This window comes from Pseudozyma hubeiensis (genome assembly GCF_000403515.1).
Source record: "Pseudozyma hubeiensis SY62 DNA, scaffold: PHS45, whole genome shotgun sequence".
NCBI lineage: Eukaryota > Fungi > Basidiomycota > Ustilaginomycetes > Ustilaginales > Ustilaginaceae > Pseudozyma > Pseudozyma hubeiensis.
In genome coordinates this window covers 1015521-1041167 of record NW_012133827.1, presented here as the reverse complement: position 1 = coordinate 1041167, position 25647 = coordinate 1015521, and the positions used below count along the sequence as shown (strand labels likewise).

Here is a 25647-nt window from a genome sequence, read left to right as displayed (position 1 = left end):
AATCACATTGAGTCCTGTTTCGCCACCACTGATACCCAAGCTCTGCGTTGTCTTGGTTCAGCCAGCCAACCAGACCGTCCGACTGATTCGACCCTCGATCACGGTTCTCGATCCGACCTGCGTTGCCACCACTTCGACGATCGTGACGATAGCTGTATACTTTTCAGTGATGGCCACGATGAGGAGAAAGTCACTCAAGTCGAAGAGGGGAGCGGCATGGCCTGTTCGAAAGCTGAGTGTCAATCAGAGATTCAACGCCCTCGGCTAGCGCGGTGACAAAGCCAAGGACGAGACCTTCATTTCCCCGAGTCGTGAAAGTGAAATTATCCTAGATATGTCCACACTCCGATCTTACATGTTGTTCCAAAAACAGTGTGAGCCCTGTCGTACGAGATCTCTTGGAAATCGGGAACATCGGCTTCCATCCACCAGATGCTTCTTCACGACTCACGACGCGGTCTCAACACCTCTGCGCTGACCCTTTTGCTCTCCTCATCACTGACGATGAGCAGGCGGGCATTCGACTTGGAGAGAAACGATACCGTCGTGCCGATCCGTTTCTATAGACGATGTTGAAGTTTCCATGACCATTGATGTTGATTACTGGTGTTGCGAGTGCAGTAGCCGTCCGAGATTCGTCTCGTGTGGGTCTCGATTTTGAATGACGTTGCCATGCGAGCCCACTTCATCGGAGCTGCGGTGCTGACACGAATTTCGCTCTGCTAAAAAGCGTGCCGGCATGCCGCATAATTCGTCGCTCCGGCCTGTCTGTGCCTGAGTGTTTGACGATTCTTCGCAGATGGCAATTTTGCAAGTTTTGATTTCGATTTTCGCTGCTGTCCAGAGAGAGAGAGGCAAGCAAAGCAAGCTTCTCCCTTCTTAGTGTTTCTGAACGTGGCTTTGTTTCGCATCCGCTCGTGGAGGTCAGCCGAGCGATTTCGAGGTTTGATCTTTTGCAGTTTCATATCACCTTCTCATCTTCCCCTCATCGACATTTCCCATCACCTACCTACATATCACCTTCACTCTACTTTGTTACGAGCACACCTTCCAGTTCAAGCTGTGAACCGTCTTTCACTAACGGTACATCAGCCTCTGACTTTGCGTACCGTCTCACACGGAGCGGTCGTACGCATCTGCTCCATCCTTCCACCATTCCTCGTCAAGTTGTCGACCTCCGCCTAAAGGCCGCGGCCAAAAACTTCCTCACAGGAAGCTCTCGACCCCCCTAATACCGCTTTCACGGCAACTTGCATCGAAGACACCCCCAAACATTTGTAGAAAAAGGCCGCCTGGCTATCCTAGCTGGCGACCCATCCTCAACGACCGAGCTCGCTCAAGCACACATCTTGACTTTAGAGGTAAGTTTTGGCAGAACATTACAGATCCGGCGCGGGCTTTGTCTTCGGAATCTGCAAGGGATCAATCACGATATGGCACATAGCATGGGACGAACAAGGACTAGGAGACTTGCATGACCTGTGGTTCATCATGTGCTCAGGCTGCACTTGTCGGATCTCGGCACACTTCACACATCGCTTGGCAGTTGTGGAGCAACCATACAGCCATCGCAGCTGGTCTCCCGGCGAGTGTATGGCTTAGCGACGACGGTGAGCGATCATGCCGTCCGTCAAGGTTTGCTCGCGCCCAGCTGCACTCTGCAAATGGCATCTGCAAGGCGGCGAAGTGGACGTAATGCTGCTTCTTGGCTGCTTCGCAGGCGCACTCCGTTCCTTCAAGCCGGCATTATTATGACATCTTGGCGTACATCAGATCAGTTGGCCTGGTCAAGCATAATCGAGACGAGCGAGCGAGCGGGCGAGCTAGCATGGTCCCAGGGTTGTCCGCACAATTTCGAGCTAGCGCGGAGCAGGCGGCGGCGCGCCGTGCCATTTGTTTTTCGACTATTTCGAAAACTCCAACGTCGGCACAAAATTCCCCTGGACCCTCTCTCGTAGCTCGTAGCTCACAGCCTCAAATCCGCACCCGCAACCCTGGCTCCCAAGTCAAGTTGCGCAACGCATCGGGGCCCAAAACACTGGGATACTCGCCACATCCGCTGCCGTCGCACTCCTGTAATGCAAACATCAGGCGCCGGTGTTAGGAGCGTGCAGTAGATGCCCCTGCGCCCACGATCGTTCATTTGCGAGTGCTGCCATGTCGCTAGCGTGTCCATAGCTACACGCATCGTTAAGGCGCGTCCACACCCGCGGTCCTCTCCGCAGATGAATGCTCGCTTGACTTGTTGCCGATCCCTCGTCATAGCCGCTCCTGCACCCTTGATCGACATTCGAACCTCGTCAAGCTTCGTCGCTCCACATCCCGCTTGGAAGCAGCCTACTGACTCGTCTATCTCCATCCTGCTTCTCCCTCCATCTTTGATCGGTCCCCTGCACCCACCTCGTACCCTCGACCCTCCTCCGCCTTCGTGCCTCGCATCGCGATGATGTGATCCTTGGCCTCCGTGTTTTGACGTGTCGGTCTGCTCTCGCCTCCCGGTCACTTGTCTCGGATCATCAACTCACAGTCTCTTTCGCTTGAATTTCGGATTGCCAGTCGAACGCTGTCGCGCCAGATCCGGCTCGAGTCCGTCACTCTATCAAACGGAAACGCCAAGCTTTAGGTACGTCGCTGTCCTTCACCTCCGTCTTCCAGTTTGCGGTCAAAAGGATCGCCCTCGAGTATCGAAGCTGACCCTCATCTTTCCCCACATCCGCCAACTCTCTCTCTCCTTTGCCTTTGCTCGCCATTCACTTTTGCTCCTCACACGATGACCTGCTGTACTATGGCACCTCCTGATATCAATCTCGCCGGTCCATCTCGTCACCCGCAGCAGTCGATCGCCATCGACAGCTCCTGCAAGACCTTCGCGCCGATGGCTGCTCCTTACATCGCTCTGCCCCACCAGCAGCGCCTGCGAGCCGACACGCCTCCTCTCGACGATGAGCTCGACTACATCAAGCCGTTCAACGGCCACAAGCCCATCTTCCGCGGCGATTTTGACTCGCAACTGAAGCGTGTCCTCAAAGACATCGACATTCACGACTGTGAAGCCAACGGAGAGAATGCCTTCTTCGTCGCCGACCTTTCCGAGGTGTACCGCCAGCACCTCCGATGGATGCGCGCTCTTCCGCGCATCGTGCCTTTCTACGCCGTCAAGTGCAACCCGGATCCGTACGTTTTGCAGCTCCTCGCTGCGCTCGGCACCGGCTTCGACTGCGCCTCCAACGCCGAGATCGAAGCGGTGCTCAAGCTCGGCATCAACCCCGCCAGGATCATCTACGCCAACCCGTGCAAGGCTGCCAGCTTTGTGCGTCACGCCGCGGCGCACAACGTCGGCCTGACCACGTTCGACAACATGGACGAGCTGGACAAGATGAAGCGCTACCACCCGGGCTGCAAGCTCGTGGTGAGGATTCTGACGGACGATTCCAAGAGCGCGTGTCAGTTGGGGCTCAAGTTTGGCGCTCCGTTGGCGTCGGTGCCTCGTCTGTTGGAGCGGGCGCGCGAGTTGGAGCTGGATGTGGTGGGAGTCAGTTTCCATGTGGGTTCCGGATGTTATGATCCCGACTCGTTCCGTGACGCTGTGTATCGCGCACGGAGCGCCTTTAAGATGGGGAAGGACGCGGGGTACACCTTCGATCTGTTGGACGTTGGAGGTGGCTTTGGTCATGACAACTTTGAGATGGTCGCGGGGGTCCTGGGACCTGCAATCGACGCATACTTCCCGGACGAGGACTTTGCTCCCGGGGGCAAGGAGGTGGTCGGCAAGGCGAACGGGCTGCGCATCATCGCGGAACCCGGTCGTTTCTACGTCCACTCCGCCTTCGCTCTCGCCACCAACATCATCGCCGCTCGTCGAGGCGAGCCCAACACCGCCATCGCCGACGCCGAAGCATCGGCTCCCACCAAACCCCAAGTCATGTACTACCAGAACGACGGGCTGTACGGTTCGTTCAACTGCGTCATCTTCGACCACGTCACTGTGCATCCCAAGGTGCTGACGTTGGGACACGAGTACGCGTACGAACCGCGCGTCGCGTCTCCGGGCGTGAGCGTCGGTGTGCACGACTCGGCGGAGGAGGCCGAGGCCAAGACGCTCCAGGCGTGCAGCGTTTGGGGTCCGACGTGCGACTCGATCGATTGCGTGCGCGACTTGGTCCTCCTCCCCAAGGGTCTGGAGGTGGGCGATTGGTTGGTGTACGAGAACATGGGTGCGTACACCATCTGCGCCGCGTCTACGTTCAACGGTATCCGCAGGTCCGAGGTCAGGTACACGCTCGGTGACGGAGACGACGCCGAGACGGTGAGGCAGCTCATGCTCCAGTGACAAATGTCACAAAACTCCTAGGTTCTCTTTGTATCGGCTCGAAATGTCTCATTCCCAATAGACTGCAGCTTTTCTCTCTTCAGAGTGTCATGCACAAATCATCTCAAGTGAGCTGCCATTGGACAAAAATTTGTCCACTTCTATAAAGTTACATAGACACGCTTCCTTCACTGAGCGAACAACTCCTTGATGTGTCTCGAGATGATCAACCTCTGGATCTGATCGGTACCCTCGTACAGCCTGAAGATCCTCGCGTCTCGGTAGAGCTTTTCCACGGGGCTCTCGGTGTTGAAGCCGAGACCGCCGAAGATCTGCACAGCACCGTCGGCGTTGAAGTTGGCGGCTTCGCCGGCTCTGCATTTGGCCATGGAGGCCCAGAAGCTGTTTCGCTGACCTTGGTCTTTGGCCCAGCTGGATTTCCAGACGAGGTTGCGGGCAGCTTCGACGTTCATCTGCATGTCGGCGAGGAGGAAGGCGATGGCTTGGTGGTCGATGATGGCTTTGCCCATGGTTTTGCGCTCCTGGGCGTACATGGCTGCTTCGTGGAGGGCGCGTTGGGCGAGACCTACGGCTCCGGCTGCCACGAGCGGACGCGTGATGTCAAAGGCTCCCATGGCAGTCTTGAAACCGTCACCGGGTTTGCCGAGAACGTTGGCTTCGGGAACGACGACGTTTTCAAACGTAATCTGACGCGTGTCGGAGCATCGTTGACCCATGTTGATCTCCTTCTTTCCGACGTGGATGCCGGGAGTATCTGCGTCAACGACGAAACCAGTCATGGACTTGGCAGCTTTGGCGGAAGGGTCGGTCTTGGCAAGCACAAAGTACCAGTTGGCGTGTCCACCGTTGGTGATCCACATCTTGCTTCCGTTGATGACCCACTTGTCGCCCTGCTTTTCGGCCTTGGTGGCGATGTTGGCCACGTCGGAACCCGCACCCGGCTCGGTAACGCAGTAGGCTGCCATGAGAGGCTCCTCGGTCATCCTGCCGAGGTACTTCTGCTTGATCTCGTGCGACGCGGATACGAGCAGCGGTGCTTCGGCGAGACCGTTGGCTTCCATCGCAGTCTGGATACCGGAGCAACCGAAAGCGAGCTCTTCCGAGATCAGAGCGCACTCCATGAGACCGAGACCGGGACCACCGTACTCCTCGGGAATGTGCGTGTTCATAAGACCGACTTCCCACCCCTTCTTGAGGATCTCGGTCGGGTACTCCATGGTCTGATCGTGGTGACGGGCGTTGGGGATGATCTCCTCGCGAGCAAACTTGCGTGCCAGGTCACGGTACGCTTCCTGATCCTCGCTGAGGCCAAAGGAGACACCGTTGCTCTCGACGGGCGTGGAGTAGGCTCGGGACGCACGTGCGGCGAGGATAGCCGACTTGTTGATGGTGGGGAGGGCACGGCTGCTGCCGGCCACTGCGCGCTTCGCGAAAAGAGACATGTCGAAGAGAGCAGGTATCTGATGTCGTCGGACCGAAGATTCTGACGAAGGGGGTATGGATAGGAGGATGAAGAGGTGGAAAGGAAGAAAGCAAACCTCGCACGAGTAGGTCAAAGGTGTTGATCAGTAGCGGAGCGGGGAGGCGAGCGCGCAACGCTTCCTGGACCCGGTGGGTATAAGCGAGAATTGTGAGCGGTGCACAGCACCAACGCAAGACCTGGGACCCCGCAAGCGGGAACCGCGCTCAAATCTATCGTCCTGTGCTGTGCTGTCATTTGTGTGCACTGGCAGACGTGCAATCCGCTGTGCTGCGCGCGAGCCGGGATCTCACTTTTGCCTTCTTACCGAATCAATGCAGCGCGTGCATTTCACGCTCAATTCGCGGCAAAAGGGTCGCCGTCTACCAGCCTGGAACTCCCTTACTCTCAGAGGCGTGCCCGATCGATCGGGGTCAAGTTCGGATCGCAATCCCCGCCATCTCCCTCGTCTGCGCCTACTTGGAACAATGTGCAACGTCACTGCTCCAGCTGTCACACTTAAGAGAGACACGAACTGGACACAGCAAGTAGGTGGTGATAAAGTGTTGAGAAATGGTGGTATTGGACGCATGATGACTGCTATCTGCTGTATACCTTTTGGGGATTAGTATGTTTTCAGGTTCGCGGGGCGCTCACGGCTTGGGCAGGGCTCGAGGCGACAGGCAGCCTAGCTACGGCAACAGACGGCGCCGAAGCTTCCGTTCGAGCTGCACCGTTGCTTTTCGACTGGCTTCGACGGTCCTCGACCGGTCGCGCAAAGCCGCGCCAATCGCCAGCTTTCTCCAGCTTGGCCTTGCCGTACAGATTGTCCCAGTTCCAGTGATCGTCGTCCTCGTCCATCTCGTCGGCACGGCCACGCTTCTCGCCCGATTTCGCTGCTGGAGCCGTAGGTGTGGAACGCGCATCGATGCCCCACGCAGTCGCCTTGCGGCCGGCTTGAGGAGCTGCAGACAGAGACCTGCTGTCGGCCAGATTCGCGGCAGTGCTCGGAGGTGAGCCGCGCTTCAAGGGCACGGCAGCCATCACCGGAAGCGAAGCCATCCTTTGCTCAAAGCTGTTGCGTCGAGAACTTGGATGCCTGCCGGTGGAAGCGACCACAGGACGAGATGCCGACTGGTGGTGCGCAGATGGAGGCGGCGACTCGAGCTCGTCCTTCTCGCTCGAAGAGCTGCTGTTGCTGTGAGGATGCGATCGTCGCGAAGCTGCCTCGGCCATCTCCTCCTGAACGGCAGCGTTGGACTCCCTGCCAGCGCGGACGTCGGCATGAGGACTTCCTCGAGTCGAACCGCTGTGGGGAGACTCGCGCGAGGGACCATGACTGTTGCGCAGAACGTTGGTCGAAGGTCCAGCTGCTTCGGCGATAGTGTTCCCGGCACGAGCCGAAGCGAGGATCGCCTCGGCGCGCTGAAGCACCTCGTCGATACGTCTGCGCTCGAACAGGAGCTCGTCTCTCAACCTCTCGACTTCACTGAGCTTGCTGCCACCGCCTCCAGACGCTGCGCTTGCGTGTCCGTGCGAGCCGCCGCTGACCGCCACAGGATGGTGGTGGTGGTGGTGGTGCGCGTGGTGGGCAGCATGCGAAGCGTGGTTAGGGTGGTGGTGATGATGGTGATGGTGGTGGTGAGGCACGGCCGAGCCCGTTCTCGCGCCATCAGCAGCATTGGCGCGCGCCGCATGCTCAGGAGCGACGTTGGCGCCGTGCGACGATTCGCGGTTGAGATCGGACCGGCTCGTCCTCTCCGACGTGTGGGCATCCACTGGCGATCGTTGAGATCGCGACGCCCCGGCAGCGTTTGTCTCGCTGTATGCACCGATGGAGGCATCTTGGTCATCGTACGCATCGCGAGGCGCCAGTGGGTACGATTTGCGCGGTCGCTTGGCGGCTCGCTGGTCCTCTGCGATGGAAGGGCGCACGGCATCAGCACCGGCCCTGGCAAAGTGCATGTCGTGATGCATGGAAGCCGAACTGGCCAGAGCACCGTTCTGGTGTTGGCGATCGTCGTCGTGCATCGAGGTGCGCGACCTGCCACCGGCGCCAACCTCCATCAAGAGCATGGCAGCCTCGCGATCGCGTGCTTCACGCATGGCTTGTTCGGACGTCGAGGTGGACTTTTTCGAGGCACGCTTGGCCTCGGACGAGTTTGGCGTGGAGTCGCCCGCGCTGCGACCGGCAGCGGGCGCGATCACGGGCTGACCATTGGCATTGATCTGCACCGGAACCACATCAGGGTGGTTGGCAGCCTGGGCAGCCGCATTGGCAGGAATGCGCTTCCTGCGTTTGATGACCGTCTTCTTCATGCCGATGGGGCGATGAGTGCCGTGCAGCTTGTGGTAGAGACCGCAGGCATTGCAAATGTTGTTGCCGTCCTCGTCGCGTCGCCAGAGCGGAGTGGTGGTGGTCTGGCAGTTCGTGCAGCGGAGAGCGCCGACGGAACTCTTGTCGTCATCCTTCTTGTCTTCGCTGACCGACGGGGCTCTTTCCGCGGCACGTGTGGGCGAAGGATCTTCGCTAGCGTGTGGCTCGCGTTTGCTGGCCTTGAGCGCTTGCGAGAGATTGTTGTTGTAGGCTGGACAGCCGCTGCAGCTGGCGGTGCCGCCAGTGCCGTTGCAGAGACCGTCGCCGGGACAGGAACCTGTTTTGGGATCGTCTTCGCGCGAACAGCTAGGACCGGCAGCCGCGGCAAGCTTGGCTTCGTGTGTGGGAGGGCTAGCGTCCGAACCGCCCGGGCGGCTCGAGGCAGCACGATGTGTGCTGTGCGACTTGATATAGAGTCCGCAGGCATTGCAGATGGTGCTGCCATCAGGCGCTCGCCTCCAGAGCGGAGTAGAGGTGACGCCGCAGTTGGAACACCTCATGCCTGCATGATGGGCAGACGGAGGCGAGCCAGAGCCCTCGTGTTCATAGGCGTCGCGCGGGACATGCTGGGGACTGTTTGTGCGCGAGTCGCCGTGGGCGGCGGAACGGGCACCGTTCTGATGGTAAGACGCCTCAATGGATCGCGAAGGAGCCGGATAGCCGTCACGGTACTGCAGGCCGCGCGATTCGTGCTCGTAGCTGACTCTGGGAGCGGGCGCAATGGGGCGTGGATGCTCGTCGGCGTATCGCTGCATCTTGGCGCGCTCCTCGACTGAAAGCTCGTGGCGATATGCTGGATAGTCGTGGCGCATCGTCGCGGGGCTGCCGATGGAACCAGCTGGGCTCGAGTCGCGGAAGGTGTTGCCCATGTGCAAGCGTGCGGTTGCGCGAGGCGAGGTGTTGGGCGTGCGACGGTGATGTGCGAGCGCGTCCTGATGATCCGAACGGAGCTCCTTGGAGAGCGAGTGGATGGGCGGCAAGTGGACGCCGGTGTTGTCGCCGTGGTGACGAAACGAGGATGGCTGCAGAAGCGGGCTGTTGGGCTGCGATCTGGAAGGGCCAAGATGGGATCGTTCGGAGCTCTGCGAACGGTTGCGGAAGGCGGCGATGGGTGATTGAGATCGTCCGGCTGGATGAAAGGTGCGTGGGTCGCGAAAGAGGCTTCGAGCTGTGCTTCGTGTAGGAAGGTTTGCAGCAGAAGAGGGGTCGTGATGAGACGAAGAGGCACGGTCGGCGGCGTAGCCGGAAGGAGACGGTGGTTGCGAAGCTCGAGGACGGACGTGCGGTGACGCCTCGGCGTCGTGAGCAGAGCCGTTGCGTAGGTGATGAGAGAGACGGTCGGGAGAGCGATCAGCAGGGGCGACGGGACGAGCTGCGATTCGGGGTGGCGGATGGGAGGTGGATGTGGTAGAGGAAGAGGCAGTGGCGGATTGATGGTGATTGTGGTTGTGGTGGTGTTGAGAAGAAGTGGGCGAAGTGGGCCGAGATGCGATCTTGACCGGAGGAAGCGCCATGATGTGTGGCGCCTGGCAAGTCGGCACGCAGCGAACCGACGCAAGCGAGATAAGATGGTGACGGCCGAAGGTACAGCAGGTGCGATCTGCAAACTAGTCAGCGAAGCGAGGCGCTTAAAGTGTTTGGGAGAACAAGAACGATCTCGGTTTGCCTCTCTGTGCCTCGGAGTTCAAAGCTCACACAAGGCTGAGTCGAATCGTCGTAGATGCCGGTTTCGGCCTGCTATGCAGAAGCCCGGTCGAGTGCGCGCGCGTTAGCCTGAAGCGCCCAAGGCACGGAGTGGAAAAGTAAAGTCGTGCTGTGGCTTTCGAATGCGGTTCGAGAAGGTCTGGAATCCTGGCGGAAGCTCGTCTCGTTTAGATTGAAAAAGGCGGTGCCAGGGTGCTTGCAGAACAACTCGGCTGCTGATGGCTGGCTGTATGCGGTGCCGGTTGTGTCGAGATAGCGACGGGCTTGGCTGGGCAGCTGAGCACGCAAGACAATAGGCACGGGGGACGAGCGCCGTGGGGCAGAGTCGAGATAAGGAAAGGGGGGATGCTAGAGATAAGGGATGAAGGATGGGGGAGAAGGATGCGAACGAGATGATGGAACTCTCCCTCAGAGATTGAGCGAGCTGGCATGGACAGATAGGATAAGGCGAGGGAGAAGACAGGTCAGCTGAGCACGTCGGTCACTTCCGTCACAGCAAGGGAAAGGCGCAGCCATCAAGGAAGCGTGCGTGTGTGTGGGGAGCGCCACGGCCAAAAGCGTGCCGTAAGAGAAGCCTAGACTGATAAAAATCAAAATCCGAAATCCAAATCACAAATCAAGGCAGAATGGGATGGCAGGACGGGTAGATAACGAGAGTCGTTAAAAGAATTTCTCTCCCGGGCTGCTCTAGCTCTTTCGCGTAATCTGACTGCGCCGGACCATCAGCGATCAAAAGCCCGGATGCAATCAAGCCGCGGCAATCACTTCGGTGAGTGTATGATGCTTTCGATTTGACTGAGCCCTCGTCGCTGCTCGGCTGAGATGGATCAGGTTCGAAAGCAGCATTCCTCAGTGGAGGATGGAAAGGTCTCAAGCCTCCTCTGTGGGACTCGCGTTGACTTAGCTCATCCAGTGTCGTTCGCAAGGTAACGAAGCTCGAACCGTACCGCGGAGAAAGACAAGGGCATCGACACCGAGAGGTAAGATGCGCATGCCTTTGTCTCGGCGTGCGTGCTTGGCTCGAAGGCGAAAGGCCCGCGTCGAGGCAAAGGGGCTAAACTCACTCGGGTTCGTTTGTAGTCGGCGAGACCTCCGATCTGTTCTTCGCACAGCCAGACCGTCGCGGGTGCGAGTCAAGTTGTGAGCTTTGAGTAGAGGCAGGGATACAGTGGTAGATGGCAAACCACGGCAGCATCCTAGCAAACCCTCCCTCCACGCGCATATCTTGTACGGTGGGTGTCGCTCCGCTGGTATCTGATTGGTGATTCGATCCGTTGATTATTTCGAATTTGCGGCCGCGATCAACCCGTGCCTGCTTCGAACCAATCAGATTTCGCTCATCATTAATCGCGCTGGTCCGACAAATTCGGATCAAGCGGTGGCAGGCTACTTGGCCGGCATCTACATCTTTGCCTACGGTTCACTTGTTTTCTTCACCACGTCGCTGACACCCTCTCTCGTCGAACGCACCCCTGTGGCCGCTAGGATCGTCAACACCGCGCGAAGATCCTCCGTATCATGCCTGGCTCGGCAGGAATAATAGAAAAGCATCTCGTGGCTTCGGAGGAAACGGCATGGCCTACATCTGGCCGAAAGGGCCAGACCGTCTCGTGGCTGCAAGCCTCTTGCGCCGTCACTCCTGTAGGCCTTTCTTTCCCTGGCGGCTTCGTCGAGCTTGGGTCTCTCGTCGCGTACGCCTTTGCTGTGTTGCCGCAGTGTTTAGCAGTTCTCGGGCCGAAAAGTGTCGACTCCGAGTTGGCCTTTTGTCGCTTGACCCTCTTTTCCCTTCACGAATAATTGGCGATTTGTCCGAGCCGGAAGTCTGTCAGAATTTCTCGTCTTCATTTCCCCTCCTCGGACACACAGGAGCCGAGGACCAATCAGATTCGAACGATTGATTTTGGTGTCAAACGCGGCTCGCTATCATCCGAGCGATGGTCCAAACTTTTTTTTTATCAGGCTCGCTCGCAAGTAAGACTAACTTAGCTCAAAATAGAGAACGCTCCATCGACGTCAGCAAATCCCTTTCCCACCCCCAAGTCGACGTTGACGCGGGACAATCGAGGTTCTGGCACGTCTGAGGTGAACTGGTTTCAACGTTATGCTTGACTTGTACCGGAGATGATGCGAAAACAGTCGGCGCTGTTCGCAGGATGTGCGATGAGTTTGCAAGCTGACATCTCGTGCTGCCTGACCCGACGCCCCGCTGCCACTCGGCACGGTCGTCGTCACCTTTTGTCCACGTTGCCGGGCAACTGAGTGGCCTTCTGCCAAGCACTGATGTCCACACGGTGGTGCGGACACGCCCGCACCGCACGTGGTTCGCCCTATTCATGCTCGCATTCTCGTCCGAGCGGGATCTCAATCGAGGTCCGACCCCCGCGCTCATCCTGCTTATGCATGAATTTTGGTGCCTCCTTTCGGATTGAATTTTCTGACACGCCGATATTTTTCGTGAGCCAGCCTGGGACATTCAGTCTCCTTCGGTCGACGGCACGAACAAGGGTATGCACGTCAATATGACACGCTTGCCTGTACAAGCGCTAGTGCGAGCTCATCCGGTCGCTGATGGAAGAGACATCTACAGTATTCACGTACGCCAAAGTCAACAACGTTTGCACCAATCCGTGGTTTGGTTCTGAACAGTGGAGTGCGAGTGCTGTATATAATCGCTAATAGACGAAGTATCGACATCTGCGGCCACAGGAAGTTGAAAACACCGCATCCCGTCCGATCTGCGAAGTTAAGCAACTTACCGCCTAGTCAGTACTGCGGTGGGGGACCACGCGGGAATCCTAGGTGCTGCAGTTCTTTTTGGTTCCGGTTTTCCGATTTTTTTTTGACAGCTGCAGGGCAGGCAGGCAAAACCCGCTTGTGTAATTTTTTTGAGGCACCCTCGTTAAGAACAGTAAATCTCGCATCCTGGCCAAGATGCCAAGACAGAGTCTCGAGTACGTAACAGCGATCCGCGGTCCTCGCATACTCGCGTTGTATGATCTGCCGTAACAGTGCGACAGCCTCCTCGATTCGCACTCGCCGCGTCTAGTACGGCATACGGGCGTATCGCTGGTCCGACAAGCCTTGCTCTCCCAAGTCATTGGCGGTGGTATACGTCGAGGTAGATGCTGCAACTTCCTCTGCCGTTCCTTCGGCTACACGATTCGCCCCTGCGGGGACCAGACTTACTCATCTTGGCGCTAAGCGACAGCCATGAAGACTGCCGAGATTTTCGTACGGCCAGCTGCGAAATTGTGTTCTGCACTGTGACGACGAAAGAAATAGCCGGAATTTGGCCACCAAAGGGTCAAATCACCCTATTGCACCATAGCCATCATCCAGCTTCTACAAAAGGGAGCCAGACTTTGCTCGCAGACCATCACCCTCACTATAGTCACAATGAAGACCGAGGCGCCTTCAATATCGACGAGCATCTCCGAGCCCTGACCAACTTGATTGGACCCATACAACCGAATACCGCTTCGATGAACCCCACACGAGGTACTCTTTCAAGATCGCTTCTTCCTTGCCGAATGACGCTTTGAACCTCGACGTCCACCGATCGACGACCACTTTCTTCCACTCCTGAGGCTCGCTACCAGCGACGTTGCAGTCGTCTCAAATGTCGCCGAATGAAGAACGGCGTGCAGCAGCAGCTGCAGCTGGGCTGGATGCGGAGCACGACATCGAGCATCAGAGCACTCTCGTCGCAAGCCCAGCCGACTCTTCGACCCCAGAGGTAAACAGCGGCGGCAACGTTGAGGACGACCATGACGATCCTTTCCTGGTCAACTTCGAGCACAACGATCCGAAGGACCCGCGCTCGTTTCCAACATGGAGGAAGATCCAGATCTTGATCGTCACCATGCTGCTCGAGCTGTGGGTCAATGCCATCTCTTCGATCTACAGCTTCGGTGCTCTTGATGTGGCTGCCGAGTTCGGCATCGGACAAGTTGCCTCTAGGGCGCCCGCCGCGGTGTTTCTATTTGGTTTCGCCATTGGGCCCGTCTTTGCAGCACCTTTGTCCGAAGATTACGGCAGAGTCATTATAATGGTGGTCGGTATCTCGGCCGTTGCTCTCTTTCAGATTGGATGCGCGTTGGCGAAGAACCTCGCGACCCTCGTTATCCTACGTTTTCTAAGCGGCTGCTTCGGTGCAGTCGCATTCAATTCGATCGGAACGGTGTCCGATCTTTGGGACTCTGACCACCAGGGCTGGGGAGTCAACGCCTTTGCCATCTCCGCCGAGGCTGGAGCCACCTTAGGGCCCATCATCGGAGCCTTTGTGGTTCAGGATGCCGGTTGGCGGTGGACATTCGGCGTATCCGGAATAGTTCTCGCCTTTCTCCTTGCGCTCTTCATCCTCACTGTACCCGAGACCAGAGCCGGAGTCATCTTGGCGAGGAGAGCAAAGCAGCTGCGGAACGACGACTCTCGATACTACGCAAGCCACGAAAAGGTGAGGTCTCAACGCACCCTAAGGCAGCTTTTCAAGGAGACCGTTGGTCGGCCTCTTTTTATGCTCTTCACCGAGCCCATCGTCTTTTGGTTCACTCTCTTCGACGCCGTCAACTATGCGGTAATCTACATCTTCCTCGAGGCGTTCCCGCTGGTTTTCGAGCCCTACGGATTCAACACCGGACAGCAAGGTCTCACCTTCTTTGGCGTCCTCATCGGTTTTTTGATCGGCTTTGGCTTGCTCGAGTTCCAGCTGAGGTGGTTCAGATATGCAGGTAATAAGAGGCCCGACGGCATGCCCACGCCTGAGGATCGATTGCTCTGGGGCATTCCGGGTGGGTTCCTGTTTCCTGTCAGCCTGTTCTTCTTCGCCTGGACGTCGTTCCCACCGGTGCCGTGGATCGTACCTGTCATCGCGGGAGCCTTGTTCGGCATCTCGTCGCATACGCTTTTCTTCATCGTCTCGGATTACACGGTCGCCTCGTACTCGATCTACGCGGCTTCGGCGATTGCGGCACAGTCCTTCCTGCGCGAGTTCATGTGCGGCTCGTTTACGCTGATCACCGAGATCATGTACCACAATGTGGGCTATCAATGGGCCAGCTCTATCCTTGCATTCATCGGCGTACCGCTGTCGGTGATTCCGCTGGTGTTTTACAAGTTCGGTCCCACCATCCGTAAGCGCAGTAGCTTCGCGAAAGAGTTGCAGGTGGTCGAGGGACGGGAGAAGCGACGTCGTGAGAAGTTGGAGTCGAGAGCTAATACGTTGACGGCCGAGGCTGATCAGAAGGCACAGTAAAAGCATGAAATGCATCGTTTGGTGTGGCTCATTTTGTAAACAATGCATTCAAGGTTCGATGTGGTAATCTGCATTTCATCAGTTATGAAGTCGAGCTCGGCGTGTGACTGAGCGAATGACTTGTTGCGCTCAGTCCTTTGATAGAAAGTCGATTCAAGTCTCTCTCAGCAGAACGGGCCTCAGAGTGTGTGGGTTTGCAAGAGAAGCAACGGGACCATTAGATTGCGTAACGAGACATGAGAGGGTACGGTGACATGATGCGATTAGGTATCGGGGGATAGACGTGACAGGAAGCATTCGGTAACAGAAGACGTGAAAGGCTAGATTCGCCACTGGCCATGTCGAGATCGGAATCCGTTATCGACGTGGGAAATTGGCCAGTCTATTGCTCTCCAGTGCGGATGACATTAGGCTGCTCTCCCGGGACCGAGATGCTTCCGACTTGAGGAAAGACGTCGTGCGACAGGGTTGCTGCCGTGCTGACGCCCGCCGAAGCAGGGGGAGAGGTAGGCTCGGTGGCCTTGGGAAGCATGGCTACACGACCAGGTCGGACGGTGCTTCGAGGTGCGGAAGCCATGACGGCGGACGAGGGAGCGGGGGGTGCTCGGATGGCTGATCGGGACGAGAATGCGCGACGGGCAAAGAACTGCATTTTGATTGGAGCTCACAAAGGAGGAGGAGGTTTGCTCGGTTGGGAGACGTGAAGAGCTGAGATTTCAGACGAAAGGTAGGAGGCAGGATGAAGTAAGGACGAGGTGTGATTCGTTCAGCTGGACTCGTGAGGCTGTGAGGACTTCGAAGGGGTGCGAGAGAGGTCAGGGTTATATATGAACATCCCAGGGCGTAGCATAACAAGCTCACTACTCGGCGTCGAGTGCAAGGACCACCGGCACCTTAGCGCGCGTGTGCAAGGGCCACTCCCACACCATCTCCCACAATCCACATCAACACTCTTCTCCCTCTCCTCTCCCTGACCTCTGTCACTTCGGCAATCTCCACGTCCCCTAGCAACATGCGCAGCAAAAAGTGGCATGATCAAAAAAAATCGCTCCACGAGGCCAAGCCAAAAGTCACCGAAAAGAATAGATGATATGCGGACGAAGCTCGGTCAATTACCAAGCAGATTTGTGCCGTTTTGGACAGCCTTTCCCAAAAAAAGAGCGGCTGATAAGAATATCTGTGGGGGGTAAACGTGGCACAAATTCCAAGTCCTGACTCGGAAAAGATCTTTGCAGACTGGTTTCGGAATGCATCCGCTGACGTCTGATGTGATGATATGGCACACGATCAGTTGCGAAACACGATCATTGTCATTCCCACACAGAGAATGTCCGTGCGGGGCGGACCTGCCGATGCACAAGCCAGTGTGGGATCTGTGCAGCGAGAACGAAGAATGTGACTTTGCGGAGAGCCAGGGCTGGGCTCTTCCGAGCGCGACGAAGCCGAATGCCCACTTCTGGTGTGCTTTGATGAGCAATCAGCGCATCAGAGCAACAACGACAGCGGTCCGGCGTCACCGACTTCAACCCCGACTTCAACGGATAGAACGTCGCTCGCCAGCTTTGGGGCTACAGTACACTGAAGCTCGCACAAGACGCACGCAGCTTGTCGCGTATTCCGCACTGACACATCCCCACGCAAGAACGCACATCAACCATGGGGGTCCAATAACATATCGTTCAACCGCTTATCCAGCGCCCTGTCCCTTTGATGACGACGACGAAATCTCGATCCAGACTACGGCGTTCATCCAGAAATCGTCGCCATCGTATGATCGCCGAAAGTGGACAGATGACAAACAGTGCAAGTCCCAACTTTTTATGATAAGATTCGCACGCGCGTTACGCTCACCGCCCTCGTCAACTCCGCTCAAAGTTCTCACTTTCCCACACATCCCACAGACCACCACGGGCAAGCCGAATCATCTGCCGCCTCGCTCCGTGCTCAAGCGGCCGCCGGCAAATCCCTCGCTTCCACAACTCATTGCATCTCTTCAATCAGCCACGTTGCAGCACGCAACTCTCATGCCACGCATCCCTTCTCTCCTCACACTGACCAGATTCGGAAAATCAATATCATTCGTGGAAACAATTATCTCCAACCCTCCTTTCTACATCTGTTTGTTTTGTTCCTTAGTGTTCGATCTCACACAGCAAGTCGCCCTGCGAAACCGAGTCGTTCTGCTCAACAATGACGCGCTTGATGTGTCCGCCGACTGGCGCCGAAACGACCGTCTCCATCTTCATGGCGCTCATGATGAACAGCGGGTCGCCCGCCTTGACCGCGTGACCCTCTTTAGCACGAATCTCAACCACCACACCCGCCAATGGCGAGCCGACGCTGCCAGGGTCCGACGACGCCTTCTCGCGCTTGACATTCTCCACCGCAGCGCTTCGGTCGTCGATGGTGAGAGCACGAGGCTCGGCGTTGAGCTCGAAGAACACTTCTCGCGTACCGTTGTTCTGGTTGAGCGCACCGACGGCGAGCAGCTTGACGATGAGCAGCTTTCCGCGGTCGATGTAGGCGTGCAGCTCCTCGCCCGGGTGCGCCTTGCCGAGGAAGTAGCGGGTGGGCAAGTTGCTGAGATCTCCGTACTGGTCGAGGAAGCTCTGGAACTCTTCAAACACCTTGGGGTACATGATGTAGCTGATGGCATCCGTGGCGCTCATCGAACGGCCGTACTTGGAGGTGAGATCCTTCTTGACCTTGGCAAAGTCGATCGGCTCCATGCTGGCACCCGGTCGACCGTCGATGCGCTTCTTGTCGCGGATCACCTTGCTGCGCAATGGCTCGGGGAAACCGCCAGGTGGCGTGCCGAGGAATCCCTGGAAGTACTCGATGACCGAGCTGGGGAAGTCGAGCTTGTCGGCTCGCTCCTCCACATCCTTGGCGGTGAGCTTGTTGGCGACCATGAACTGAGCAAAGTCACCCACCACCTTGGACGAGGGGGTCACCTTGACGATATCACCGCAAAGCTTGTTGGCCTGGATGTAGGCGTTCTTGATCTCCTTCCACTGCGTTCCGAGACCGAGCTGCTGCGACTGGAACATGAGGTTGGTGTACTGACCACCGGGCATCTCGTGATCGAACACCGACGAGTCCGATGCCTTGACGTTGGCCTCGAAGCACTGGTAGAGCTGGCGCACTTGACTCCAGTAAAGGTTGAGGTTCTGGATGTCCTCGTGGCGGATACCGGCACCGAGACCGGTCTGCTCGAGCGCGCTGACGAGCGCACCCATCGAAGGCTGCGAGGTGAGACCACTCATGCTGTCGATGGCCACGTCGACCACATCGGCACCGGCCTCGGCACAGGCGAGCATGCTCGAAAGAGCGATACCAGCCGTGTCGTGCGAGTGGACGTGGATGGGCAGGTCCGGGTACTTCTCCCTGATGGCACCCACCAGCATCTTGGCGGCGGTGGGCTTGAGCAGACCAGCCATGTCCTTGATACCGAGGATGTGGATGCCCGTCTTGACCAGCTCATCGGTGAGGTTGAGGTAGTACTCGAGCGTGTACTTGGGGTGCTTGCTGGGGTTGGCAACGTCACCAGTGTAGCAGATGGTACCCTCGGCGACACCGCCGGCCTTCTTGGCGGCGTCGATACCGAGCTTGAGCGAGTCGAGCGAGTTGAGCGAGTCAAACACACGGAAAATGTCGAGACCGCACTCGACCGCCTTCTTGCTGAACTCGTAGATGGCGTTGTCAGGGTAGGCGGTGTATCCTACAGCGTTGGCACCACGAACGAGCGCCTGGAGGGGGATGTTGGGCACGAGCTTTCGGATCTTGCGCAGACGCTCCCAAGGGTCCTCGTAGAGGAAGCGCATGGACACGTCAAAGGTGGCGCCACCCCAGCACTCGAGCGAGAAGGCGTTCTTGAGCACGTAGCTGGTCTCCTTGGCAATGTTGACCATGTCGATGGTTCGGAGACGCGTGGCAAACAGACTCTGGTGGGCGTCTCGCCAGGTAGTGTCCATGATGAGCGTTCCCTTGTAGGCACGCACAGCCTTGGCAAAGGCTTCGGGACCTTCGTTGACGATGATGTTCCTCCATCCCTCTGTGCAAGGCTTGGTGACGTCGAGCGGCTTGGTGGGGTCCTTGGGGTCGGTGAAGCTGGGGATCTGGATCTCATCCTTGAGACCGGGCTCGCCCACCTGACCAGCGATGGAGCTGCCGTTGACCGCGACGTCTCCGAGGTAGGCAAGCAGCTTCTGGGCACGATTCTTGGTCTGGACCAGGTTGAAGAGCTCGGGCGTGTCGTCGATCATGGTGGTCCAGGTGCTGGCAGTGGCAAAGGCCTCGTGGGTCAAGAGACGGAACAGGAAGGGGATGTTGGTCTTGACACCGCGGATACGGAACTCGACCAAGGATCGGAGCATCTTCCTGCGGGCCACCTCGTACGTTGCGCCACGGCACGAGACCTTGACGAGCAACGAATCGTAGTGCGGCGTGATCTGAGCACCGGCGAAGCCGGAGCCGGCATCGAGACGCACGCCGTTACCACCGGCAGAGCGGTAGACCTCGATCCTACCCGTGTCGGGCTGGAAGTTGGCGGCAGGGTCCTCGGTGGTGATACGGCACTGGATGGCGGAACCACGCTTCTGGATGGTCTCCTGGCTCAGACCGAGGTCGGCCAAGGTGGCACCAGCGGCGATCTGGATCTGAGCACCAACAATGTCGATACCGGTGATCTCCTCGGTGATGGTGTGCTCGACCTGGAGACGAGGGTTGATCTCGATAAAGTAGTAGCGGTTCTGCTGGTCGACGAGGAACTCGCAAGTACCGGCGTTGCGGTAGTTGGCGGTCTTTGCGAGGCGGACGGCGTCGGCGAGCATGGCCTGTCGCACATCGTCGCGGAGGTTGGGTGCGGGTGCAACCTCAACGACTTTCTGGTGACGACGCTGGACGGAGCAGTCACGCTCGAAAAGGTGAACGACATTACCCTCACCGTCAGCGAGCAGCTGCACTTCGATGTGGCGAGGCCTGTCGAGGAAGCGCTCGATGAAGACGGTAGGGTCACCGAAAGCCGACCTGGCCTCAGAAACAGCACGCTCGAACGACTCCTTGAACTCCTCCATCTTGCGGACGACTCGCATACCTCGACCACCACCACCCATGGCAGCCTTGATGATCACGGGGAAGCCGACCTCCTCGACGAAAGGCTTGGCCTCCTCGTAGCTGGCAATGGGACCAGGCGTACCGGGCACGATGGGCACGTTTGCCTTGCGGGCGAGGTCACGCGCCTTGGTCTTGTCGCCCAAACCGTCGATCGTCTCGGGACGGGGACCAATGAAGGCGATACCAGCCTCCTCGACCTTCTTGGCAAAGGTGGGGTTCTCGGAGAGGAAACCGTAACCGGGGTGGATCATGTCGACCTTGTGCTCGAGAGCGATGCGGACAATGTCGTCCATGGCGAGGTAGGCCGAGACAGGGTTGAGACCGGCGCCGACCTGGTAAGCCTCGTCGGCTTTGTATCGGTGGGCGCTCATCCTGTCCTCGAACGAGTAGAGGGCGACGGTGGTCATAGCAAGCTCGTGAGCGGTACGGAAGATTCGAATGGCGATCTCACCACGGTTGGCGACCATGAGCTTCTTGAGAGGGCCGGTAGCCTCGCCGGTCATGCTGCTTCGGATGCGCTGGATGGTGGGAAAGAGGTGGCCGGTCCTTTCCCCAGGAGTGCCAGGCTGGCTCTCGAAGGTGTCGACGAAGGTGCTCCTGGGAGCACCGGCCGGAGCCTGTGCAGTCTCGGGCTCGGTAGGCATCTTTGCTTGTCGAGGTACGAGAAGCGTGCGATGCTGTTCGTCGGCCGATTCGCGATGTCACTCAGCTGTTCGGCGAAGTTTCAATCGTGCAAAGACGATCAGATAGGGAGCGGTTGCTCGTGATTGAGTGCTGTTGGGCTCCGCGGCGTCCCTCAATAGACTCTATCTCGTCAATAGAGGGAGAGAAGAAGGGAAGCGGAGGTGAGTCTTGACGAGAAGAAAGCGGAGACCGTCAAGGGAAGAAAGGAGAAAGGTGAGGCGGATGTGGAGGGAAAGAAGGAGGAAGATGCGATGATGGCGAGATAGGAAATATGGGAGGGAGTCGATCAAGTTGAAAGGCAGCCTCAAGAGATAGACCGATCCAGACTGACTCGCGGGGATGGCGAACAATCAATCTAGCAGACCAGCAAAAGGCGCCTGCCAAGCAAGCGAGCATCACACGACGGCTCAAAGCACAGATCAAGCGGTGCCAGACCGACACACGCATAACTCCCAGGCGCATATTTTGCTCTATCGTTCCTGCTGCGGTTCCCACTGAGACACGGCACAGGTCTGTCCAAAAAGTTCGTTGAGGAGGACTGCCGACAACGCTTCTGACTATTGCACCTCTCTGCTCCAACACAGCGACCGCTGCCAGGTCAGGAGAGAAGGGCGCACCGATCTGAGCCAAGCCGTTTCTCCAGATAAGAAAGGGTCGCGGAGATCAGAGATCTCAGACCGGTCTGTGCTGCACGCACAAAGTCGACGGACCGGTTACCAGGCCAGGCCTTTTCAGCTGCTTGTGAGGATGTGGATATTTTCGTGCACGGACGACTTTCAATCAGATTCTGTCTGGGTTGGCATCACTGCAGTGTGCTCTTGCTTCTTGCTTCTTCCTCGCTTAGTTGAAAATGCGGTAAAGCCGCGTCCTCATAAGACCGAGAGGGCAAACTCCAGAAAATCACATCCATGCCTCGCTCGTCTTCTTGTCTCCGTGGCTGCTGCCGGCGATTGGAGCTTGCAAAAAGATTTTCGTTGTTGACTCGACCGTCTGTCTGTCTGCCTTGCCTTGCCTTTGCTTTCTTGGCGTGGCCGCGTGCATCAAGTGTCAAACCGTCAAATCAAACGAGGACACCCAAGTTTCTCCTTGCAAGTGATCTCGATGGGTCTCATGCTCTCCAGGCGATCACACCTCCCTCTTCTTTACAGCAGCAGAGAAGCTTTCGCGACTTGATATCTATGCAATGACGTTTCGACCAGATGCCTGGGTGGGGTTTGCTTGCGAGGGAGATAACAAAAAGAACTATTACATTGGTGATCAGCGAAAGCTTCCAGCCGAATTTGACAAGAAGGCTTTTTCTCGGTAGATCTCTTATCTGACATCTTGACATCACAAAGAGGTCCAATCAAGCGTCCATCTGCAGAGACGTCATCGTCGGTCTCGCTCGAAAGACGTTTGATCAAAGCCTCGTTTGTTTGATTATCGATCGGTCCCCCACGCATGAAGAAGAGACCAGGGTGACTGACGTCTCTTCCTCGCCGGCGAGTTGGAACGAGAGGTTTGTCCTCCTTGCAATCGCCGACAACACCGAGCCAATCAACAATCTCGCCCTCGTGATTGGTCGACGGGCATTCGATATCAGCCATCGCCTGCAGAGATCATCAGCAACAAGAATGATCCCACGGTAAGATCGCTTTCCGTGCTCTCGGCGTTGGATCGGTGATCTCACCATCGTCAGTAGCTGGTGCACGAGAGTGACTTGCAACCGGCTCTTCCTCGCTTTGGTTTCGGTTAGGGCTGACGGCGATGTTCGACCTTGCCATGACCGTGAGCGATCGAGATCCAAACATGGAGGCACGACCGATCAAGAGGCCTGTCGATCCTGACCCGAATTTGGGAAAAAAGCTGTAAGATCGTCACAGAGATCTGTAGCGACCCTTCTGACATTGCCCTTGTGACAACGATGGCTAAGAAGACAGCGGCACAGAGTCTGGTCAATCAAGCGAGAGGAGACACTCCGTCACCAGTACCACGCAGGGTGTGTTGTCCAATTGTGCGAGCGGCATGCTACCGCCAAAACTCGACGTACAGCGGACTGCCTGTACAGTGATCACTGTCGTTCGGAACGGAGCAGTCCTGCATCGTCTCCGCACCGACATTCGGGTTGGATGACACCCAGGATCTGCACCGGATCGGGTTTAGTGGTCAACAATCATGCAGTGCTTTCCAATGCAGAACATAGCATCACGGGATCAACTTGAGAGGCAGAGCCCGGGCTGGACGGTGCGGAGTGGAAAGGCCCTGAAAAACAAGTTTGCATGGTGAACGCACCCGATTTCTTCCGCTCTCATGCACCCCGCGTCCGTCATGTGCAGCGTGAGTGCCTCTTTTCCGATCTAGCCGCCTCACGCCTCCCGCGAATCGTCACTTTCACACCCGTGCAGAACGCTCGTGCAGCGGCTCAAGCCTTTCAGACGACCCACATTTGACGGTCGGCAGTTGAAGCCTACACCGCCGCTTCTTTTGCTCGCTTCAGTGGATTCCTTCGCGCGTGTCAACACTTTAGGGTTTGGGGTGCGTCGGCCCGACTGTGTCTTCTCATTTGCAAGCATGCGTTGGGCGATTCAAAAACGATCAGCGTCACGATCTGCCGTGCAGTGCTATGCAGGACGACGGAAAGCCACCATTTGACATGAAACGAAAGCATCTCGATTCCAAGCCTCGAACTGATCAAGTTTCGGCCGATCCGTGTGAAGTGTGACATCTAGTTGCGACCAACAAACTGATATACGACCCGTCGCACGAGACCCGAGAGGTGTTCCGGGTTCTGCGCATACGTTCCCATCACCAGCGACATACCTGCCGATGTGAGCAAGAGGTCTCCGCCGGGCACGAACGGCACGTACGACTTCTTCCTGAGCACCGACCAAGCGCTCTCCATACCCTTGGGCAGCACGTACGCCGCCAACTCGGCTCGTCGCCTCGAGTCGTCCACGAACAGCGACAGGCAAGTCAGGAAGCCCGTCACCCACTTGATCCACGAACTGACGAGCATGCGCGAGAACCAGCCGGGCACGATGCGTCGCAGCCTCTCGCTCGCTTGGATATAGCCGTGCAGCGAATGCTGCGCACAGAAGAGCGTCTGGAAGATGATGACGAATACGCCCAGGAACGACGAGGAGCGCACAGAGCCTCGGAGCGAACGGAGCGTTGCGCCCGCTGGGTCCTTGAGGAACTTGCCTGGACGGAGGAAGATGGCGGGGACGAAGTGCAGCGTGAGGTAGACTGGCAAGATCCAACGTGTCACCTCGATGAAGCGGTCGATCGGGCTGCGCCAGTGGCTCGTCTCCCATGGGTGCACCAGTGCACAATCCACCGTTGCGCCCGGGTTACCCTTTCGAGCTCGGTCCATCCATTCGACGATCTTGCGAACATTCTTGCCCTTGATACCTCGACGGTTCAAGGAGGTGGGCGCCACGTCCGCGTAGCGGAGCGGGCTCTGCGATATAGGCTCGGGGATCTTGCCGCCCGGGAACCACTTGAGAGCATAGTCGGGATCGACCGCCTTGTCTTCGTGTCGAATGTCTCGATAGATGTCTGTCACGCGTGGTGCGACCTGCGAGGCTCGCGTGATCCAATTCCTGTAGCCTTTCGGCAGCGATTCGGGCGATTCGAGCCACGCCCACATGATCTGACCGCACGCGAGACCGAAGGTGATGACGGCTCCGTAGGGAATGTTGATCAAGCCTCTTTCGTGAGCAACGTTGTACTGGCCTTCCAAGCCTCGCACGAAAAGCTGCTGAGCCAGAGAGACACGGTTGTCGTGGGTCTCGACCATCACGCCCAATGCTGAGATCGCACCGGCGACGTAGGCGTGCCAGATCCGGGAGCGAGGATCCGGCATGAAGGCACGTCGCTTCTGCTTCGCCTTCAGCTTGGCTTTCTCTTCGGGCGACTTGCCCTCCAGGGCGGCCCTGCCCGATCGAGGTGTCGAGGTTCCGCTGACAGGCTCTTCTGGCGATCGAGTGCCATCGGTCTTGGCCAAATTGAGCATGGGACCATCCGCGGAAGCCGCTCGGGAGCGCGCCTTCCTGACCGGCGGCGGCGTCATCAATCGCAACGCATTGTGCGTAGCTTTGTAGAGCGACGCCCAGATGGCGAACATGGCTGCGAAGCGAAAGTTTCGCGGTCCAAACAGGGCGATGCCGTACGATTTGCCCTTGAACTTTCGCGTGCGGAGCGACTTGACGAGTTCGAGCACCAACATGAGCGTCGCCCTCAATGCAAAGGCCAAATTTCCTGCTCTGAGACCGCCTCTTGCTACGTGCACAGCGAGCCGCTCCCAGTCGCTCGGGATTCGAGCCACTTCATCCTGGGGCCTCCACACCTTGCTGACGGCCGACTTGCGGATCTGGCTTCTGGGCGTATGAGCAAGCTCTTGCAAGCCAGTGACGCTGAGACTGCGACGGAGCTGAGCCGCCGTTTCGGAAATGTTGGGCGTCGTTGGACCCGAGTTGGCCTGCCACCGCGCATATTCGTCGGCGGAATCGCTGTCCGAGTCGTCTGCATCGCGATTCACCTTTGTCATTTGCGGCAAACGCATGGCTGGCGCATTGCGACGAAGAGGCGCGCCCCCTGCTGAACCTGCTGCGGATGTGCTCGGCTTCTCCGAGTCGAAGTAGTCGCGATCATCGCCTTCTCCACGCGGGCCGATGGCTGGCATGTTGTGCTGCGATTAACGATGTCGGGGATGGTCTCCTGCTGCTCGACCGACTCTAGGAGGC

The 25647-nt window shown here is 57.7% G+C and overlaps 9 protein-coding genes and 1 non-coding gene across 10 annotated transcripts; 4 read left to right on the top strand and 6 right to left on the bottom strand.

Annotated features, from left to right (window-relative positions):
* Nucleotides 1-600: 600 nt before the first annotated feature.
* Nucleotides 601-2188, bottom strand: PHSY_004810 (sequence orphan; the record flags this gene model as incomplete). Its single annotated transcript, XM_012335422.1, has 2 exons — nucleotides 601-836; nucleotides 1987-2188. 2 exons carry the CDS (start codon nucleotides 2186-2188, stop codon nucleotides 601-603), a joined length of 438 nt encoding a protein of 145 aa, XP_012190812.1.
* Nucleotides 2189-2770: 582 nt separating this feature from the next.
* Nucleotides 2771-4330, top strand: PHSY_004809 (ornithine decarboxylase; the record flags this gene model as incomplete). Its single annotated transcript, XM_012335421.1, has 1 exon — nucleotides 2771-4330. One exon carries the CDS (start codon nucleotides 2771-2773, stop codon nucleotides 4328-4330), a length of 1560 nt encoding a protein of 519 aa, XP_012190811.1.
* Nucleotides 4331-4497: 167 nt separating this feature from the next.
* On the bottom strand, nucleotides 4498-5772 carry PHSY_004808 (acyl-CoA dehydrogenase; the record flags this gene model as incomplete). Its single annotated transcript, XM_012335420.1, has 1 exon — nucleotides 4498-5772. One exon carries the CDS (start codon nucleotides 5770-5772, stop codon nucleotides 4498-4500), a length of 1275 nt encoding a protein of 424 aa, XP_012190810.1.
* Nucleotides 5773-6425: 653 nt separating this feature from the next.
* On the bottom strand, nucleotides 6426-9680 carry PHSY_004807 (negative regulator of iron uptake genes; the record flags this gene model as incomplete). Its single annotated transcript, XM_012335419.1, has 1 exon — nucleotides 6426-9680. One exon carries the CDS (start codon nucleotides 9678-9680, stop codon nucleotides 6426-6428), a length of 3255 nt encoding a protein of 1084 aa, XP_012190809.1.
* Nucleotides 9681-12566: 2886 nt separating this feature from the next.
* On the top strand, nucleotides 12567-12681 carry PHSY_007540. Its single transcript, XR_001099839.1, has one exon. It is a non-coding gene; the product is annotated as a 5S ribosomal RNA (ribosomal RNA).
* An 808-nt stretch (nucleotides 12682-13489) lies between these two features.
* On the top strand, nucleotides 13490-15124 carry PHSY_004806 (multidrug transporter; the record flags this gene model as incomplete). The annotated part of the gene is made up of 1 exon (XM_012335418.1): nucleotides 13490-15124. One exon carries the CDS (start codon nucleotides 13490-13492, stop codon nucleotides 15122-15124), a length of 1635 nt encoding a protein of 544 aa, XP_012190808.1.
* Nucleotides 15125-15506: 382 nt separating this feature from the next.
* Nucleotides 15507-15776, bottom strand: PHSY_004805 (potential fungal zinc cluster transcription factor; the record flags this gene model as incomplete). Its single annotated transcript, XM_012335417.1, has 1 exon — nucleotides 15507-15776. The coding sequence occupies one exon, from the start codon at nucleotides 15774-15776 to the stop codon at nucleotides 15507-15509; it is 270 nt and encodes an 89-aa protein (XP_012190807.1).
* A 700-nt stretch (nucleotides 15777-16476) lies between these two features.
* Nucleotides 16477-16948, top strand: PHSY_004804 (helicase mug81; the record flags this gene model as incomplete). Its single annotated transcript, XM_012335416.1, has 2 exons — nucleotides 16477-16736; nucleotides 16861-16948. 2 exons carry the CDS (start codon nucleotides 16477-16479, stop codon nucleotides 16946-16948), a joined length of 348 nt encoding a protein of 115 aa, XP_012190806.1.
* Nucleotides 16949-17256: 308 nt separating this feature from the next.
* On the bottom strand, nucleotides 17257-20883 carry PHSY_004803 (hypothetical protein; the record flags this gene model as incomplete). Its single annotated transcript, XM_012335415.1, has 1 exon — nucleotides 17257-20883. One exon carries the CDS (start codon nucleotides 20881-20883, stop codon nucleotides 17257-17259), a length of 3627 nt encoding a protein of 1208 aa, XP_012190805.1.
* Nucleotides 20884-23627: 2744 nt separating this feature from the next.
* PHSY_004802 (hypothetical protein) lies at nucleotides 23628-25586 on the bottom strand (the record flags this gene model as incomplete). Its single annotated transcript, XM_012335414.1, has 1 exon — nucleotides 23628-25586. One exon carries the CDS (start codon nucleotides 25584-25586, stop codon nucleotides 23628-23630), a length of 1959 nt encoding a protein of 652 aa, XP_012190804.1.
* Between the last annotated feature and the right edge of the window lie 61 nt (nucleotides 25587-25647).